This window comes from Larimichthys crocea, chromosome XIII (assembly GCF_000972845.2).
Source record: "Larimichthys crocea isolate SSNF chromosome XIII, L_crocea_2.0, whole genome shotgun sequence".
NCBI classification, from domain to species: Eukaryota; Metazoa; Chordata; class Actinopteri; family Sciaenidae; genus Larimichthys; species Larimichthys crocea.
The window spans coordinates 1,890,479-1,909,571 of NC_040023.1; the positions used below are offsets into that span (position 1 = coordinate 1,890,479).

The 19,093-nt window shown below is 40.0% G+C and overlaps 1 protein-coding gene across 1 annotated transcript; it reads left to right on the top strand.

The window, feature by feature from the left end:
• The first annotated feature begins 852 nt into the window (after nt 1–852).
• Nucleotides 853–19,069, top strand: LOC104929288 (grainyhead-like protein 2 homolog). Its single transcript, XM_010743770.3, has 16 exons — nt 853–1,166; nt 3,067–3,256; nt 4,521–4,588; nt 5,940–6,327; nt 7,202–7,260; nt 7,459–7,615; nt 8,650–8,761; nt 11,685–11,779; nt 13,693–13,851; nt 14,966–15,023; nt 15,123–15,262; nt 16,164–16,201; nt 16,338–16,429; nt 17,748–17,833; nt 17,943–18,007; nt 18,098–19,069. Exons 1-16 carry the CDS (start codon nt 1,147–1,149, stop codon nt 18,210–18,212), a joined length of 1,842 nt encoding a protein of 613 aa, XP_010742072.2. The 5' UTR covers nt 853–1,146; the 3' UTR covers nt 18,213–19,069.
• The last annotated feature ends 24 nt before the right edge of the window (nt 19,070–19,093 follow it).

Consider the following 19,093-nt stretch of genomic DNA (forward strand, 5'->3'; position numbering starts at 1 on the left):
ATAACATCGTATCCAGTTTTTAGTTTATCTAACATTTAAACTGTTCGGATGTTATTTGGGTCCTCCATCCACCTGTCACCTGTTTATCTACAATAATAATTTAAACATCAAAAAGGGAAGAAACAAGGAATATTGAGGATCAGTCGTCTGAGACACACACACACACACACACACACACACACACACACACACACACACACACACACACACATTGTTTGTCTGGCAGGGTAATCCCAAACACTGGGATCTCCTCATACAATGGCTTCATTAAGAGGGACAATGGCATTGTGGCAGCTAATGACAGGGCTCCTCCCTGCCTTCTGTCTGCTCTGAGATTACCTGAGACACACACACACACCTACACACAGACACACACACTGACACAAGTCATTCTGAAAATTTAGAGGGGGGAAAGGTTAAATCAGTGGCTGTGGGGAGGAAGAAAACCTCTAGATGTGTGTCAGTCTGAGGCCTGAGCTGTGAAGCTGTGCAGTCATGCATGAAATCCAACAACTTTCAATCTCCATGTTTTTGTAAAATGTTTTATTTTGTAAAATTAAAGTCAAATTTAATGCAGAAACAATTTCTGCACGTCAAACCCGAGCAGTTTCCTGTGTTTCTCTGTTCTCTGTGTCACCATAGTGCATTCAATGCCGTCTTTTCGTTTACTTGCAGGTGAGGTGGGCCTCTACCTGGCTCGCTTTACTTTTTTTACCCAATCAGAAGCCAGCTTCGCTCTGCAGCAGCCAATCAGCGGCAGACTCGCCCTCAACCTCAATTCTTTTACAGTGAAAGAATTTTTCAGGCAAAGTTGCCATTAAAGCAAGCCAAAGCAATTATTAAATTGCACAGCAGCGGGATATGTTGACATGTGCCATAATCTCAGTACAAATTGATAGTCATAATAAAAAAGAGAGACAGAAGAAGAGTGATTATTGGCTGCTGGGAAAGGGGGGACAAAAGCGGTTTCACCTGCCAGGTGGAGTGTGGAGGAGAGACAGTGAGAGAGAGGGGCAGGGAGAAAAGAAGCGGGGCGAGAAAAAGTCGACTTACCTGTAACCCAACTTCTGGCAGCTCACTCACTCTATTACCTGCTCCGACTTGAAAGTCCAGTTTCACAAGGAAGAATCGTAGAGGAAGCAAAATATGTCACAGGAGACAGACAAGTAAGTGATCGAGCCAGCGGAGAGGATCTTTGATGGTTGAAGGGAAAACGCTTCATCAAGTGTTTTCTTTTTTTGTTTTTACTCACTAATTAAAATATTTTAAACTCTAACTTAGGCTGCATGACAGGATAGGAAGAAGGTCAGCTTTCTGACTGTGTTACTTTTGGAAATTCATTGCAGATATTAAACTTTTTTTTTTTTGCTGGAGGAAAAGTTAGAAGTAAAGTTGGCGCCGTGGATTTTCGTTAGAGCTGAATTCGCCATTTTTGACTGAACTGATGGAAAAAGCCTTCAAAGTGCAAGAGCGACTGGATTTTGGCTCTAAACGGAGATTTAGCTCTGCTCTTTTTTTTGCATTGCAATGCATTTGTCATATTTTAGGCCACGAAGTGCGCGACGGTTCTACTCGTGAATGAGGACAGCTTGTGTTTGCCTGTTGGCCTCCTGTGTTGTTTTGTAACCACCAGAAACTCCTTCATTTATACTAAAGAAGAAATGATTATGAGTTTTGTGCTGCAGTAAAACTACTTTAACGACAATTAGAGAAGAATTAGGTGATAAATAATTTAAAAATTAAAAAAAATAACTTTTTGATGATTTTAAGAGGGATATAAATGAGACAAACTGTGTCATTGTATCAGTATAATAATCAAAATGACTCATACAATTTTGCTGGATTGTTATTAAAGCAGTGCAATGGTTTCTAACATTACTACTACTACTACTACTATTGTTATGAATATTATTTTTTGGAATTAATACATTTGTTCATATTTCAATATCAAGCAGCTAAATATCTCTAATGTGTCTGAATGTGTTGCCTTCTTCAGTCACTCCACAACTTCCTAACACTGTTACGACACAGTGCTAATATTTGGTCTAATCCACCAGAGTAGAGTTGTTCACATCACAAACATCACCTCCTGTCTGTTTTACCTGCATGTCAGCTCTCTACCTGCAGTCTGCGGTTGCCATGGAGAAGCTAGAAGGCTAGAATGTGTGATAAATGGATAAAAGTTTGATTCGCAGCTGTAGCGATAGATATAATTTATAAGTTGATGCCAGCAACATTCTGACGAAAACAAGAGAAAGCGTAGACTGACGTGTAATGTAACAGCTGTGATAAAGCAGAGATGATTAAACAGCTTCATCCTGCACACCTGATGTTTGTTACAGCCTCTTTTTTTTTTCTTTTTTTTTCCCCTTTGCATGTTTTCTATAAATGTTTGCATCAGTGTGACATCACAGATTAGAGGCGGGACGCTTGGGTTTGTTTAATCTGGCAGGTAGATCTGGCAGACAGGATTTGATGCTGATTAATACTGTTGTGTGTTTTACAACAGTATTAATACACATTTTCTGATGTAAATCTGGTATTATTCCAAATCATGTCACAGCTAAGAATATTGTTGATAGATTAAACAATGTCAGTTTGATTCACACAGACGGAAACAGAATAATGAACTTGTACGAGGCGACAGCATTAAAAATAACAGGCAGGTGTATTATTACACTGATAGTGTTCATTATACAACATATTCTAAGTGTAATTTGACACATTTGGAGCCTCTCTTGTGATTGGCTGACTTCAAGAAATGTTGTGACAACACTGTGTGTTTAACTGGTCTGTGATCTTGACTTAAGTGGGCCTAAAGACTACACAGACAAACCCATATACACACAAAACATGCATCTGACAGGCTGTATTTTTCATTAGCAGTTAATCTATTTATTTTAGGAAATGTACAAAAATGACCAGATCTTACTTTATTAATGAGCAAGCAAAAAAAACAAACATTCTAAATAGCACAATAAGAAAGTGCATTTGCATTCTGCGAAAAGCAGCAGATTCACTTGTCTAACCTTGTGAGAATTAAATATTTACATTTGTGTCTGACAGTAAACGTCTGGTGGTGGTGGTCCCCAACGAGAGCTCCTTCCCTGCAGTGCGGCGGGCCTACACCAGTGAGGACGAGGCATGGAGGTCGTACCTGGAGAACCCGCTGACGGCGGCCACCAAGGCTATGATGACCATGAACGGGGACGACGACAGTGCCAACGCCTTGGGACTGCTGTACGACTACTACAAGGTGTGGGAAAATAGTCCAGTCTTATCTCATAAACTCATAACATACATGGAAATGTGACAGAGGAAGATAATGCTATAATATTCATATTCAGTTGAGAGAAATCCAAAACATTTTCTGGTTCCAGCTTTTCTAAAATGTGAGGTTTTGATGCTCTTCTTTGTCTCATACGATAATCCTGAATATCATTGAGTGGTGGTCACACAAAATTAAATATTTGAAATCATTATTGTGCAATAAGGGAAACTATAATTCACATTAAAATACATTTTCCTCTGTTTTCACAGCTTGCAGACAAAAAGAATACAATACAATACACACAATACATATACAATTATTATTCAAACTAATGAGCCAAGCAGTTTCTTTGGAGGAGTTCAGAGAAAAAGCAAAGCGATTTACAAAAAGCGCAGTAAAACAATTTAATGCCACATTAATTTATCATTTAATATGATATTCATTTAGACTGCTAGACATTTCCCAGTGAAACGGACTGTCTAAAATGCTAAATTGTCAAACTCACAGCAACAACACAAGCTTTTTGCAGTTACACTTCACTCAATCATGTCCACTCTGAACATATATATAATAATAAAATGATGCAGTTAGAATTCTGGCATTGCCTGTCTTCATGGTGACCATCTTTCAGTAAACTTGTCTATTTTCAGTTGTAAACTCACTGTGATTTTCTCCATGATTTACCCCGTCTTTTCATTCTGTTATGCTTCCTGTGGCTTCAACCAGGAAGCTGTCATTGTTTTCTTAACTATTTAAAGCAGAACCCTCAGTAAAAAAAAATCAACTCCCTGTCTGTCACAGCATTTAGGTGGTATACCGACTAAAACACTGGATCTAAAGCAAAGTTAATCTACTTTTGAATATTCATCCAGAAATTTAAGATCTTTGGTCAACCCCTCCAACTTCAGTTCAGAAGTATTACTGTTGGAGTGTTCAAATATCTCATTTTCAACTTCAATCAAATTCCCTCCATGACGGCTGCTATTTACTTTATGTCCTATTTTAAATGTTTCCTCCCATTGTTCATCTGTTATTATAATATCTGCTTCCAATTCCCATTTCTCTTCACCACATTTCTAACTGTGCAGAGGCTTTAAGTAAACAGACAACATCTATTTTCCAGTAATGTGTGCGGGAATAAAAAAAAAGAAAGAAAAAAAAAAGAAAAATGTCAAGTTAAGATTGGAAGCCATATCTCATCTTTTGAATGATGTCGACCGACATAACACATCCTGTTTCTTCCCTCCAGGTGCCTAAAGAAAAGAGGCTTCTGTCTGTTCCAAAAGTCACTGAAATGACAGAGGAGCAGGAGAAGAGGTCAGTGAATCTGGGTCTCTCTCAAGGTGGTACATGTACAGACAGAAAGAGGCAGACAAAAAATGCTTAACATGTAGTTGCTAGCAGACCCTTCCCTGAAATGTATGGAATTAAATCCTGGAGCTCTGTAACTGCTGTACTTGACATGTTGCGCCTGTGGTTAATACAGTTACATGTAAACTGCTTTTCTAAGAACTCAGACACAATTATAAATAAGACAATAAAGACATTTACTGATGGTAATAGTGATACGAGACGGGTACTTCTTAAATGCATGTGTGCAAATATCACGGGTGAGTGAATCTTGTTTTGCTCGAAGCGCTGATACTGAATGAAAGAAGCACAGGCTGGACTGAGGCCAGTAAAAACCAGCTGGTCCCCTGTAGGACAAAGAGAAAAGTTTGGAACAAAAAAACTTCAAAAAAATTTCCAAAAAAGGTAACTTACTCATAATCAGGGAGACAGTGTGGCCTACTTTCAGGTTAAAAGGGGAGATATCCATCCTCTCTGTTGTTGCTGAATACAAAAGTAAGGCTGCATCATTTCATTTACCTGTTGCCAGCAATTTCTCACATGTGTTAGCCAGTGCCAGCATGGATATGCATTTCATTGTGAATCTTTAGTCTGAAAAGATCTTAAGAGTTAAGAGCTTTGGACAGATTTGATTCCTCTACTTTGCGTTTGAGTCTACTGTATATTAGCTCTACTGTCGATTAGCTCAGTTGGTAAAGCATCCCCCCCATGTACGAAGGCTCAGCAGCAGCCCAGGGTTTGAATTTGACCTGCGGCCCTTTGCTGCGTGTCATTCCCCGTCACTCTTCAGCTGTCTCTGTCAAAAATAAAAAGGCCAAAAAAAAATCTTTAAAAAGTTATGATAAATTCAGTTCCTCGTAGAACATTTGCAAATCCTGCATTGTTTATATCCACCTTTACAAGCTCCTTTTTGTCTGTCTTTGGTGGTGCATTGCTGTGTTCCTTGGCCCCACCTGTAGATCTGTGGAATAATGTCAGATCATTGGCAGAATTGTGTATTGCTGTGTGAGACAAACAAAACAGGGACCCGCTCGAAAACTGCTGGGACAGAAGGGGTGGTTAGGCATGAACTTATGATGCTGCTGGTAGAGGCGTGTTCCGGCTCCTGAAATTCCTCTTTAAGCTTCAAATTATTGTTGTTCACAACACATTTTTGTTAAGTTTTAGTGGCTTTTATTGCCTGTGTTTACTATTATTATAGTTATAAAATATTTTTTTATTCATATTATCTGTTATAACTATGAGGAGGGGGGACAAGTAATGAAAAAAGAAAGCAGAAAGACATCCCAACTCCTATTCTCTCCATGTTTCTATTCAGGTCTACTTTACCAAGCACTCCCAGCAGCCAAAGCGAGGTGGAGACAGTAGACAACCGTGTCCAGGTCCTCAAATCCGTCCCTGTTAACCTGTCACTGAACATGGAGCACCAGGAAGCCAAACGGGAGCAGTTCAGCGGCACGACAGGGACGACCGGGGCGGCGTCAGGGGACGGAGGCTCGCCGGCTGTGGCCGTGGTAAAGGCAGAGATGTACGCACCTGTCTTCATGACGGGAGCGGGCGTTCACTACAGGGTGGAAGGAGAGGAGTCGGGCAGGGTGATCTACGAACAGAGTCCGTACGAGGTGACCACCGTCAGTCACAGCTCGTATGTGAAAGAAGACCAGCAGAGTCCGCCTGACAGTCCGTATGAAGAGGAGAGAGACGGGGTGAGAAAGGGGGCCACGGTCTGAACAGATACTGTAAATTACACAACAGTGACATTCACTGGATAAGAGGGAATGAAAAACATATTTCATCTACACCAAACTACGCTCATTTTGAACTTTTCAGGGGTTTAAAATGATTCAAATATAGAAATTTAAGGAGGGAAAAAAAGGTTGGTTTGGGACCACTGCCCTAAAATACACTATTACTGATGACAAAAGCTATTGTTGCTTTTCCTGACCCAGTTTCTTGATGCCCTATTTTCCTTTCACTCTTACAGAATACAGTCAAAATACACGTCAGACTAGATAGAAACTAGATTTGTATATCACAGGTAGATATTTTAGCGTCAGTCACTGCTTCTGTCGAGATGAGAACATGCCCCGTTTCCAGTAACAACTTTGCAGAACTGATTCACAAAATATGTTTTGCTTTGAGAAAAGGACTCGCTCTTTGCCTGCATTTATTATTCATTGCTATCATCTTCCCAATCTACGCGTACCAACCACAGCTGAATGAGCTATGAGGCACACAAAAGGGGAATTACGGCACTACAAGGCTGAATTTCACACGCTGTTGATCTTTAGCAGTGTGTGCAAGGGTGGAGTTGTGTAATGCTACATGAAGACGGATAGATGTTTAAATATGATTCACTGAGTAGTCCAAAGGTTCATGATCAGAACAGGAATCTACGAGTAGAGGTTGAATTACTGCCTGAGATGTTGTCACTCTGATCTATATTTATGACATACTGCTGTTGAACTGTGTTTTTTCCTCATTTATTTCTTTGTTTAACCAGTTCCTCTCAGGCTTAATGAACTTGTCATTGTGCCCAAATAAATTCCCCTTTCTGTGTGTTTTCTGTGTTCTCACCAGAAGTATCACACACCTTCCTCTCTGGCTCCAGATGACTTCTTATTTCACCAGGAGGGAGTGTAAGTCGCCCGGAACACACTCACTTAGTCTGCTCGTTATTACAGCACAAATACTCATCCATCCAATGAGATGCCATTTTAAAATCAAAACACTGTGACATGAAGTGATCCAGAAAAGCATGCAAAAGTGTGTGTTGTTGTACCCTCATCCCGCCTTGTTATGTCTAATCACATATTATTCTCTGTGTGTGTATACAGTGATAGCTTCCAGTACACGTTGGACGCTACTCGCTCGCTACGTCAGAAGCTGGGCGAAGGACCGATGACCTACCTGAACAAAGGCCAGTTCTACGCCGTGACACTCAACGAGCTCAGTACCAACAAACGCCTCCGTCACCCCATCAGCAAAGTCCGGGTGAGCTGATCAATTCATCCTCTTGTCTTCATCTTTAGTTTGTTTGTGATATGTTTTCTCTTATCTTTAAGTCTACCCTTGATTCATGTTTTTCAAAGGTGCTCTAATGTTATTTGTTCATAAAAACAATGTATGATTATGTAACATGAAAAGGTGCCACAAACCCACAGAAGAATTATCACATTACATGACTCTGCAGTTCCCCTCAGCTCTACAGAGCGTTTTAGCATCTATCAGCTCATTGTTTTGATTTTACAGCCCGCAACACCGCTCTCATTACTGTAGTTTCCAGATGCATACTACCTCCCCAGCACTAACAGGAGAAAGACAAAGTTAAAGACTAGCTGATGATCATTGTGGAGCATGGAGCTAAAGAGCCAGATATGTTCCTCAGAAGTTGGAAAAGACCCAAAGAGAGCTAAAGGAGAGTGATTATTGGACATTCATCACACACAAACACTACTCCAATTGAAGTTCCTGGCAAGACAACAGATTAGAATTCTTCTTTATGAGAACTTGGGTCTAATATTTGTAGTTTTAGCTATTAATATTAATGGTTACTATGACATAACTACGACATTTAATTGTTGAGATACTAGAAGCCCTACAGGGCAAGATTGACAGATGTCAGACAATCAGACAGGTTGCCAGATGATGTACTGTGCAGTTAGTCACTTTATTTGGTGGTTAAACTGAAAGTTAGCGCGGCTAAAATGTTGTTAGTACACAAGAAAATAACAGATAACTACAGCAAGAGCAGACCATAACTCTCTTCCAAACAAATGTGTCTACTCTGGAAGTTTAAAATGTCAATAACCGCTCAGGTTTCTGTGTTCATGCCTTGTCAGACTTATATTGTGCCATGGTTTTAATAATAAGGTTTGCACTACGTTTATTATTAAACTTAGTGCAAACCTTATTATTATTAATTATCCTTTAAGGAAGCTCAGTCCCAAACACAGGGGCTGAATCATCTGGATCTAAAACTTGCCCATCACTTGGTCGAGATTCATCGTTCTTGTTCTCCTTCTCAGAGTGTGATCATGGTGGTGTTCAGCGAAGACAAGAACCGAGACGAGCAGCTTAAATACTGGAAGTACTGGCACTCCCGGCAGCACACGGCCAAACAGAGAGTCTTAGACATCGGTAAGACAGTGTTCTTAGTGTTTATATGTGAATTACAGCAAATTCTTCAAATGAATGAATCAAACAAATGAGACAAAAGACAACGACAGATTTATGTTGTTGCAAATGCTGGAATGCACTCAGCTAATAAACAAGGCATGACCAAACTAAGAGCAAACAAGCCCCCACCCAATTGTCTGCCTCAGGCTGTTCAGCTGCCCAGCATCACACACACACACCTGAATCTCTTAATGTCTAGGTGTTGCTGGGACACACAACCTAAATCCTCTAAATCTCCTCGGCAATCTCTGTCAGATTGAGCAAAACACTGATGTGAGAAAAAAAACAACGGTGACAAACTTTCTCTCTCTGTGGAAGCATTTCCCACGAATAAACACTGCTCATCCGAAGCTTTGTATTTGTATTTTAAGACTTTTGACCTTTTGTCTGCCTGTTGATGGATTTGAATTTGAACCAAGCTTCTTTTTTTTTTCCACGCCTTGTTGAATGAGTGTGTGTGAGAAGCTTGTAGGCGGTTTGTGTTTGACAAGCTTGGGCCTGCTAACCAGGCAGAGATTCAGAGGTATGTGGGAGACTTGAGGTGGATGGGAGACACACATACACAATCATATACGCAGCTTGTTGGGACAGGGAGAGGAATGCTAGCCACACTGTTACCTTGGCTGTTTCTGGTCTGTTGAAAGTAATTCTTGCCCAATTTAGATCTTCATCTTAATTCCTGTATTTACATCAAGCAAGACAAATAAGTCTACGATTCTCACGTGTCTTCGTATCTGCCTACCCGTGTGTCAGGAGATACACTTAAGCTTTCACGGTAGTAGAAAGTAGATGCACAAAGTGAAGTTTAGTTTTTTATACATTTCTGAAATCTTTACCTATTTCTTTTTTAATATGTCTGCCAAACATTTTTTCTTGGCAGGGAAAATCACTCTGATACAAACAGACCTCCCTTTGTAGTAAAGAAAAAATGTTATTTTTGCATCCTGTTATTCCTGCTAATTTGCATTCTTGTAGGGAGTTAGATGAAAACACTGATACCGCTATCATATCTTTCTATAAATATGAAGCTGCAGTCATGAGCTTAGCCTAGCATAATGACTGGAAACAGGGGGAAACAGCTAGCCTGGCTTTGTCCAACGTACCAGCACCTCCAATATTCACATTAGCACGTTAACAAAAAGCTCTAATTTATATATGTGAGTGCATGACTGTGCACTAAGGTGGAGAACCTCCACTCAAACAACTCTTTAGGTCAAATGACAGTCCCCTCCACCCTGCTCCCCAGAGCCAGGCCGGCCTGTAGCTGGATGCAGCCTGTAACCTGAAGCTGTCCAGAGTGCTTGATTTGAATAGCGGTGGAGGGTTTTGTCAGGGGAGGGGTGGGAGGTGGGGTTCGTCATGTCACCGGGCCGTGTCGCAGAATGGATCATTTGAATGGGGTTATTTAACGGAGGATGCTGGCAGATAAGCATGTTGCCGCCTGCACTGCAGCTTTGTGCACCTGCTGCAGAACCAGGAAATGCCGCTGTGACGGTGGTTAGGATGATGGAGGAAGTCCGTGGTGACTGAAAGAGAGAGAAATCATGTCCGTCTCATCCAATCAACATCTGTCATACAGACGTCTTCCCCTCCCCCAACACCTTTCCAACATCGGTGTAGGTGGAGCAATGTCCGACCGTTTTTTTGTAACTTTCTGTCGAGCTCTCCTGTTTCATTCAAAACTATTTCTCTCACTTTTCAACAATGCTGCACCTCCCCCTTCTCTCCAGTTTTGTACTCTGCCTTCCAGTGTGGCTGTTTAGAACAACTCTAAATACTTTCCCATCATATGAACCCGTTGTGTTTGAGCATAAGCTAACCTTAAGGCTGGCATCATCTGTATTTACCTAATGCCAACAAACCCCATGAAAAGATCAAAACTTTTCTCCATTCATTCACACTTTCTTACAACACCCAAGCCTGTTTGTTCCCGCTGAAGATGTAAGTCTTAAACAGATCACACAGGTGTAGTATCATTTTTAACCTGCTGGTCACTGTAGTTTTTAGCAGATGTCACTCAAACAGGAGTAAAATGTGCAGTTGTTGGGGACTATTTTTGTTCACTCATCTCTGGATTTTATTTACATAAGCAGGCATATGTGGAATTGACTTAAAATAAACTACAGTGCACATGTTTATTGTAATGAAGGAGCAAGTACTACAGTGATGTGTTTTTAATAGTTGTAGGACTACACAGGCAATACTTGTTATTCGGATCAGTTCTTTATTGAATGTCGTAAAACATCAGTGGTCTTATCCTTTAAATCAGCCTATACACCAGCAGACTATGTTTGGACTACTGATCTACATCAGTTGAGGAACGCTGCACTCACATGAGCAAACACTGCTGTTGTTTGTCAAATGGCTTTTGACATCTTGATAGAATCTAGAAAATCTAACTTTTTCCTGGAATTGAGACCAAAGCCGCCGCTTTCTACTGGATCATCATCACCAAAACTACAAATCATGTCTGTAAATACGATAACAGAGATCCTGAAGCGGCGACATCACGGTTATTTAGCACTGTAATTCCGGCTACCAAGACGCTCCCACACACAGGTCAACAATTCTCAGCCGATGCGCTCACCCGACTGGCTTTTAATATGGTTCTTGGAGCCAAATGGCTTCCTGTATTTCCTCCCGCTGCCTTTGAAGCATTTAAGAGTTTGTTTGCCCAAACAGATAAGGGTTTATCTTATAAAATTGAAGCGTGCCATTTGATGGCTTATCTTAACAAGCAATAGCTACCAGATTGTGTCATTTATTGACCAGTTTTTGCCTGCATATAGAGGGACAGCTGAAGAAAACTTAAGTAAAAAGTTGGTTCTATGCTTTCATAGCTGAAGTTATGTTTGAAAGATAAACCGTCTATTTGTCTTCCCAGCTGATTACAAGGAGAGCTTCAACACAATCGGCAACATTGAAGAAATCGCCTACAACGCCATCTCCTTCACCTGGGACGTGAATGAAGAGGCCAAGGTACAAAACAGAAATGACCCTCTTCTTCTTTTCTTGTTTTTTTTCCTTACAGGATATAAATGTCACTGTAATTTTTCCAGGAACCTGTCTACTATATTTACTCTAGCTGGAGGCGTGTTGCAGATGTCAGAAAAGCAGCAGGACAGGTTTTTTTGTGCTGATTCAAGTATTGGCAAACAAATGCACTCTTGTTTGACAAATTAACCGGTTTTTGACTGTGATGCAAGCACCCGTACACATCACCAACAATGAAGTGCTCACTTGACTATGATACACGAATGGAAAGCCTAAAGCAGCACCTTTGCATAGTCTGGTCTATTTTCAACTGTCTGCCATAAAATTGATGGGCAGTGTTGTGTACTTTTGCTCTGTTTGTCTTCTTTGTCTTTGTGAAGCCCACTCCTTTGTGGCCACTCCTTAGATGGAGCCACGTCACTGTTTGAACTCCAGAGGCCCCCCAAGGGCCAGCACAAACCAATCCCCGTCCCCACCCTCTGTTGTTTGTTTTGCCCTCATTTCTGTGTGAATGCGGCTGACTGTGTATGTGAGTCAGTCTCTGTTTGTGTGTGTTATGTGGCTCTTGCATTGTAATGGCTGCCCGGGGACAAAGACGTTGCTGGAGGAAATCCAAGCACACTTCTCTGCGCCAATATTGACCCTCTCTCTCTCTCTCTCTCTCTTTCTTTTAATCTGTGTGACTATTGAGCCCAAATATATCAGGAACAGGTGTAATTCCCAGGTCGTTTATTGCACATGCTTCTCGTGTTTTAGATCTAGTTGGCAAAGTCTAAAAATAGATACCTAAAAGAGATAGATCACATTTATTTTGGCGAAATTTCATACTTTTATACCTAATAAAAAACCTTTATGTCTCAGGAAAGTCCCTCGACTTCTGGACAAACTAGTTATACCTAAAAAACTGTATCTGACTTTCAGTAATTTGACTTACTTTTGTGCACATAATGTGTTCCAAACAGCTATACCAGAGCTCAGCATACACAGTACAAGTTCTCTACTTCATGTATATTTATAGGAAGATAATTTCTTTGAATTATTTTGGCCTTCACTTCATAATAGTCAGCAAAGAGGTGACGAAGTGTGAAAAGTTGTGATTACATGGTCACAACCTTGCAATAAAATAGTAGTTTGTACTGGAGTGTCATGTGTAGGTTGGAAGAAGAGTGAACTGAACTAAACATGTGTTGTCATTAATCATCGGTGATCTTTGTGCCAGGATCATCTTTCCACATGTTCCTGACATGAGTCACAGGGCTCGGGTCAGCAAAGTTAAATGAGTTGTAAATAGCAGAAATGCTATATGTGTGTGCTGTTGAGACACATATGTATGTATGACTCTGTACTTAATTTAAGTATTTCATGATAATGTCAAGCTGTCAGTCATTAGACCTTCATCAGGGTACATCCCAGTCTTTGATGACATCAAATACATGTAAATGTATATTGGAAAGTCACAGTTGTAGCTCTCTGTGTCCAAATACAAAGAAACAAAACTCTTGATGAATAAATGCAGAAATATAACTGCCGAAACAGTTTCTCACTAATCCCTCGTGCTATGGGACCATGTAGTTACATGCACTTTTGATTTTTATCTACCGGGATTTCGAGGTATCTGAAACTTCTGCAGCCAACTGAATGCAACAAAGGTGAAAGGAATTTTGTTTGTGTTTCCTGTTTTGTGTGAACAGCCATGTATCTTTCCAGAGATAATCCCCTTCACTGTGGATAATCCATGGTCCTCACTGTAGACATTTTATAATTGAACTATGCCTAAAATGGAAATTGTTTTTAAACCACAAACAAATAGGAAAATATCCAAATTGATTCATTTTGTGCTGTTCATAGACTGACTTCTATTTGCACTTGTCAATATTTCCCCTGTGTGTCCCTGGCAGATCTTCATCACAGTCAACTGTCTGAGTACAGACTTCTCCTCTCAAAAGGGGGTCAAGGGTCTTCCTCTGATGATCCAGATCGACACGTACAGCTACAACAACCGCAGCAACAAGCCCCTGCACAGGGCCTTCTCACAGATCAAGGTCTTCTGTGACAAGGTGAGAAATCACTCCATCTGCATCAGTAATAAAGAACCAGTTTGTCAGTAAATAAAGGGAACCATTTGTATGCTTGTAAATATTTTGGGGGTTTATTGTGACGAGGACTTTTGTCTCCTGTTGTTAAAACAAGAATTTAAAGTCAATTAAAATGTGTTATCTTAAAGGAGGAATATTGCTCTTACTCTGCAAGTTAATTTAATTTGATTGATTATTTGATTGAATTTAGAAAACATCAGAAAATAGTGGAAATGTTTCCCCACAGCCCACGGTGGTGTTATTTCTTGTTTTATAAAAGCAAAAATATTCAGTATGTGTCAAAGAAAAGCAAAAAGCAGAAATCCCTTGCAGTTGGGAAGCTGAAACCAGAGAATAGTTAGCATAATTAGCATTTTTGCTTGAAAAATGAATCAAGTAATTAACCGACCAAAGAGCTCCCTGTTGTCATTATGAATATGTATTTTTATGATGGTTTGAAATGGGTCATATTGCAAGAAGAGTGCTGCTTTATTTAAAACCTTTCATCTGCAAAAGAATAAACAGTGTGCACGTGAACAAAATGAATCACAGGAGATGGAATTTATGGCACTAATGCATTTTCTGGAGAGGTAAAGTTGCCCTTACATGAGGCGTCACCAGATGTAGAGATTCTGTCATTTTCAAAGACACCTGATGTCACAGATTTTAATATTCATTTGCTGCTGTCAGACTTTGTGTTGAGGCGTCTAGATCTTTACCAGAAAGTAAAAATGCTGCATTGTATGTTGTAAATGTGTGACAGGAAGTGTGTTGGACTGCGCAGTGCTCAGGTGTATAGGTGCAGTGAGGACGATAGATCATGATATCAGTCCTCCCTCTAGTGGCCTTACCTGCACAGTGAGCCTCCATATACACCTGTGCATACACACACACACACACACACACACACACACACACACACACACACACACATACACACACACACACCATGTAGAAGAAAAACATTAGATTTTCTGACATTTCTCTGTCCAACAGAATGATGCAGTGATTACTAATTTTGTGTAAGAAGTGTGTTAAAAAGAGGCTCTCCACATTTCCACTGACTGATATGTTGTTATGTGTTTGTTCATCTCAGGGGGCAGAGAGGAAAATAAGGGATGAGGAGAGAAAACTGTTCCGCAAGAAGTCAAAAGGTTTGAGCTGCATGACAAATCTGGTATTATTATTAGATGAATGGTATTATTAAGATATTAATTTGAGCATGTTTCCGTTTTTTTTTTTTTAATCTTAAGGCAAAGACGGAGGCGTAGGCGTGATAACTGTTCCCAAGAAGTCTGACACCACCTATTTCAAGACCATGACCGACCTGGAGGCTCAGCCCGTACTCTTTATCCCTGACGTTCACTTTGGCAACCTGCAGAGGGCCGGACAGGTAGATTACCTGCACACACACACACACACACACACACACACACACACACACACATTCCTCACTATAAACAAAAGTGAAAGAACTTGTTTTCTTATCAGCTAAGTTAATCTGCTCAAAGGTGAAATTGGAGCCACAGCTCACTTTCACAAGTAACCTACTGAGGTACAAATTTAAGCTACTTAGCATTTTCTGCTACTTCTTACTCCTACCTAAAGTGCATCTCAGAGGGAATATTGTCCTTTTACCCCACCAGATATATTAGACAGTTAATATAGTATAGTGATTTTTCATCATTTGGCTTGTGACACCTTTAAAAAATTGAGGTGGTGCCTCGTTTAAAAGTCCAGTTCGTAGGATTTAACAGTAGCAGCGAAGTTGTAAATTGCAATTAAAAGTATGCTCTTGTGTGCCTCACCCTCTCCTTTCAAGCATGTAGACAAAAAATCATAATTCACATAAAAAGCATAAAAAGTCCATATCGGGATCAGTGTTTGGTTTGTCTGCTCTGGGCTACTGTAGAAAAATGGCGGTTCAACATGGCCATAGAAGAAGACCCGCTCTTACTGTAGATATACACACAAAACAATCTTATACTCAGGTTAAGATATATTAGGCCATATACTAATAAAAACATACTAATGAATATTGTATTCTCTTTCTGCAAAGAAATATTCAGAAATCTTTGAGTTGCTGGCAGAGTGAGATTTTCAGATGTTTAATTTATCAATCAGAGGGGTCTTTTTTTATATAGATTGCTAATAACTCTGCACTTTTACTTAAGTCAAAGGTGAACACAGGACTTAAAGTATTTTTATCTTGTTGAGCCAGTACAAATGAAATGTTCTACTTTATGTGTATGCATAAACCTTAGAGCTTTACATTAATAGTGCTTTATTTCCAGGTGTTTACCTTCAACACGGAGGAGATCGAGAGAGAAGGGTGAGTGTTTGAATGTTTTCATTTACATCAGGGGCAAAGAATAAAGTATGCAAATGAAATACAGCGGACGCGCATGTCACCGCAAATGCAAACATAATGCGTATGGCTCATGACTCATGGGTTTTTTTGTTTTCAGGAGCGTGCTGGTGAAGAGGATGTTCAGGCCGTCAGATGAAGATCTGTGTCCGTCACCTCACAAACAGATCAAAGAGGAGACGCACAAGAGAGGTGAGGCTGCCTCCTCGTCTCTTACGCGCTTGTTCTTTTCTTTTATCTTTTTTTAACTGACTTCAATCGTCAGTGCAGGACACAGACCTGAGAAATATCTGTCTCTGATTTTAAATGAGCAGACGCAAACCAGGCCAGAGTCTAAACCTTCTAATTATTTGAGAATGGTGAGATAGTAGTCTGTAACAATATTCTGCAGTTAGCTCAAACTCTTTTGGTCCAGTTCCATCTGGTTTAAGGATGAATGCCAGACTGTAGATCAGCTTCTACTAACAGGACTGACTCAGTTTTGGTTTGATCATTTTTAAGTTCATGTATATTTCAAAAATAGTATGTAGCTTGTCTCTAGCTGCTTGTCCATTTCAAAAAAAAAAAAAAAAAAAACTTTTCTTATAAACTAATTCATTGAGTTTGTCAAGTTGTCGTGGAATTGTAGATGTTGGCCTAAAATATGAGATCGAAAGTTTAGTCTTGGGAGATATAAACAGTATTTGACAAAGCATCTTCCCTGTGAGGTCAATTTAGTTCTGCAGATTTTGATCATGTCATGCAATCTTCCTTATTAGCTGCCTAGTTGTCATGGAAGTTTATTTTTATGATTCATTTATTAATTATTTGGTTTGGAAAATGTCCAAAAATATCCCAAGGTGACGCCTTCACAAGTTTTAAAAATAAAAGATAAATGACAAACAGGAAAAAAGTTGTTCAGTTGTTTGTTGAACAGTTGATTAATAGTTTCTGTAAATGAATTGTTTTAAGTTTTCTGTATTTGTATTTTTGTCATGTGTTTTGATGATACAAAAGAATGTCTGTTGTCTGGTGAACCAGTGTTATATCACAGCCTTATTTAGGGAAAAGGAAGCTAAGAGTCCAGATTAATAATATAGAAATAGAGGTAGGAAGGCTACAAGAGGAAGGTGAGTGGATGCTGCTCACACTTGAGACATAAAGATAAGATTTACAATTTATCACAGAATGGTACATCAGCAGGCTGAGAGACCCAGACGCCATGACTGACTGAATTATGGTACTCTCAAGAATCAGGGTGATGACCAGCAAATCAGGACGAAGGAGCACACAGCTAACCAGCATACACAAAAAATGCTACAAGATACGTTTCAAATAGGAGAAGTGCTGCTGGCAGCCGTATCACACAGAATCGCTGTGTTACTTAACCCAAACAAAAGCCTGTGTGAAACAAGTTTCATTTCTCTCTTTAAGTGTTGCTATACTCCAAACACTATTTAAACTGTATAAACTATATAAACTAATTCTGCAGCTAACAGTTGAAGGTTTACTCTCCCTCTTCACTCTGCAGTGCTTTTGTACGTAAGAAAGGAAACAGACGAGGTGTTTGACGCTCTGATGTTGAAGTCTCCCACGCTCAGAGGCCTTATGGACGCTGTAAGTGCCTCCCTGACTGCGTGTGAGAGAATTAAAGGTGCGATTTTTGCTGCAGCAGCAGCAGAGGGCCTGTTTAAAACTGCTCTTTTTGCACGTTTCTCATTCACAGATATCAGAGAAGTACGGCGTGCCCACAGAGAGGATAGCCAAAGTGTACAAGAAAAGTAAAAAAGGGTGAGTGAGTAAGCAGATTTAAATCTTAGGCCTATTCGGAAGCCTCATGTCGTGCATGTGAAATGAAAGTTTACGTGTTATTTGTGTCAGGATCCTGGTGAACATGGACGATAACATCATCGAGCATTACTCCAACGAGGACACCTTCATCCTCAACATCGAGAGCTACGCAGACACCTACAAGGTCACGCTGACCGAGATCTGACAGCCTGTCAGCCGACCGAAGGGCCGCAGGTAGACAAAAAAGAGACTGCTGGTTGGCTGATATCTACCAGGCTGCTACTGATTGGCTGATAAGCTGACTGACAGTATTGAGGACAGTCCATTGGTGGTGTTGCTCCGACACTCCGAGGTCAACGTCAACACGCCTGATCCCTCTCTGACACTGTTACGCTATGAAGCAAGTCGTCTTTTCTGTGCAGGAGGACGACACAAAAAGAGGACATTATAGAAATACTTGTGAACTTGTTATATTTCCTTCCTCATCATACTCATCCTCTGTGTTGTGAGGTGAAATGATGGAGAACAGACCATGTTCTCCACAGTTTCATTTTTTATTGTACAGTATAAAAGAATTTGAATTGTTTGAATGTACAGTCTTTGTGTTTTTGCCAAATAACACGTCAGGATTAGACTCATGAAACACCTGATGTACTGTATGTAGCCGCAGCTTGAATTAGTTGGTCCTAAGTAATTTAGCAACTTCTTTGCATGCCATCTTTTGTTTTTATTAGTTGTGTTATTATTTATTAATGCGTTTAATGATAATATTTTGCATTTCGTTAGCAATTTATCCAAGAATTTCAAGTACTTTACATTATAGTGACTTTTTGTGCAGTCACCCTCTTTAAGAGTACTCAAGGAGTTTTTCAATGGGTTATCTATTTTTCAGCCATGTTGTACTTGTATGTCAACAAATAGGCTAAGAGTTCATTTGTAGGACGTTACATAAGATGGTGATGACTAAAAAAAAACACTGTAAACAACTTGTGAGGCACTTGGTTGTTGTGTAGTTCTCATGTGCTTGGTTGTGTTGAAAAAATGAATAAAGATATGAACAGATATGTCATTTTTACATGTCTGCAG

What these genes read in the sequence shown, in the direction of transcription:
- LOC104929288 (XM_010743770.3), top strand. Translation starts at nt 1,147, where the DNA reads ATGTCACAGGAGACAGACAA. An exon ending in TGCTGTACGACTACTACAAG is followed by an intron (nt 3,257 to 4,520) that starts GTGTGGGAAAAT and finishes TCTTCCCTCCAG; the next exon opens with GTGCCTAAAGAAAAGAGGCT. An exon ending in ATGAAGAGGAGAGAGACGGG is followed by an intron (nt 6,328 to 7,201) that starts GTGAGAAAGGGG and finishes TGTTCTCACCAG; the next exon opens with AAGTATCACACACCTTCCTC.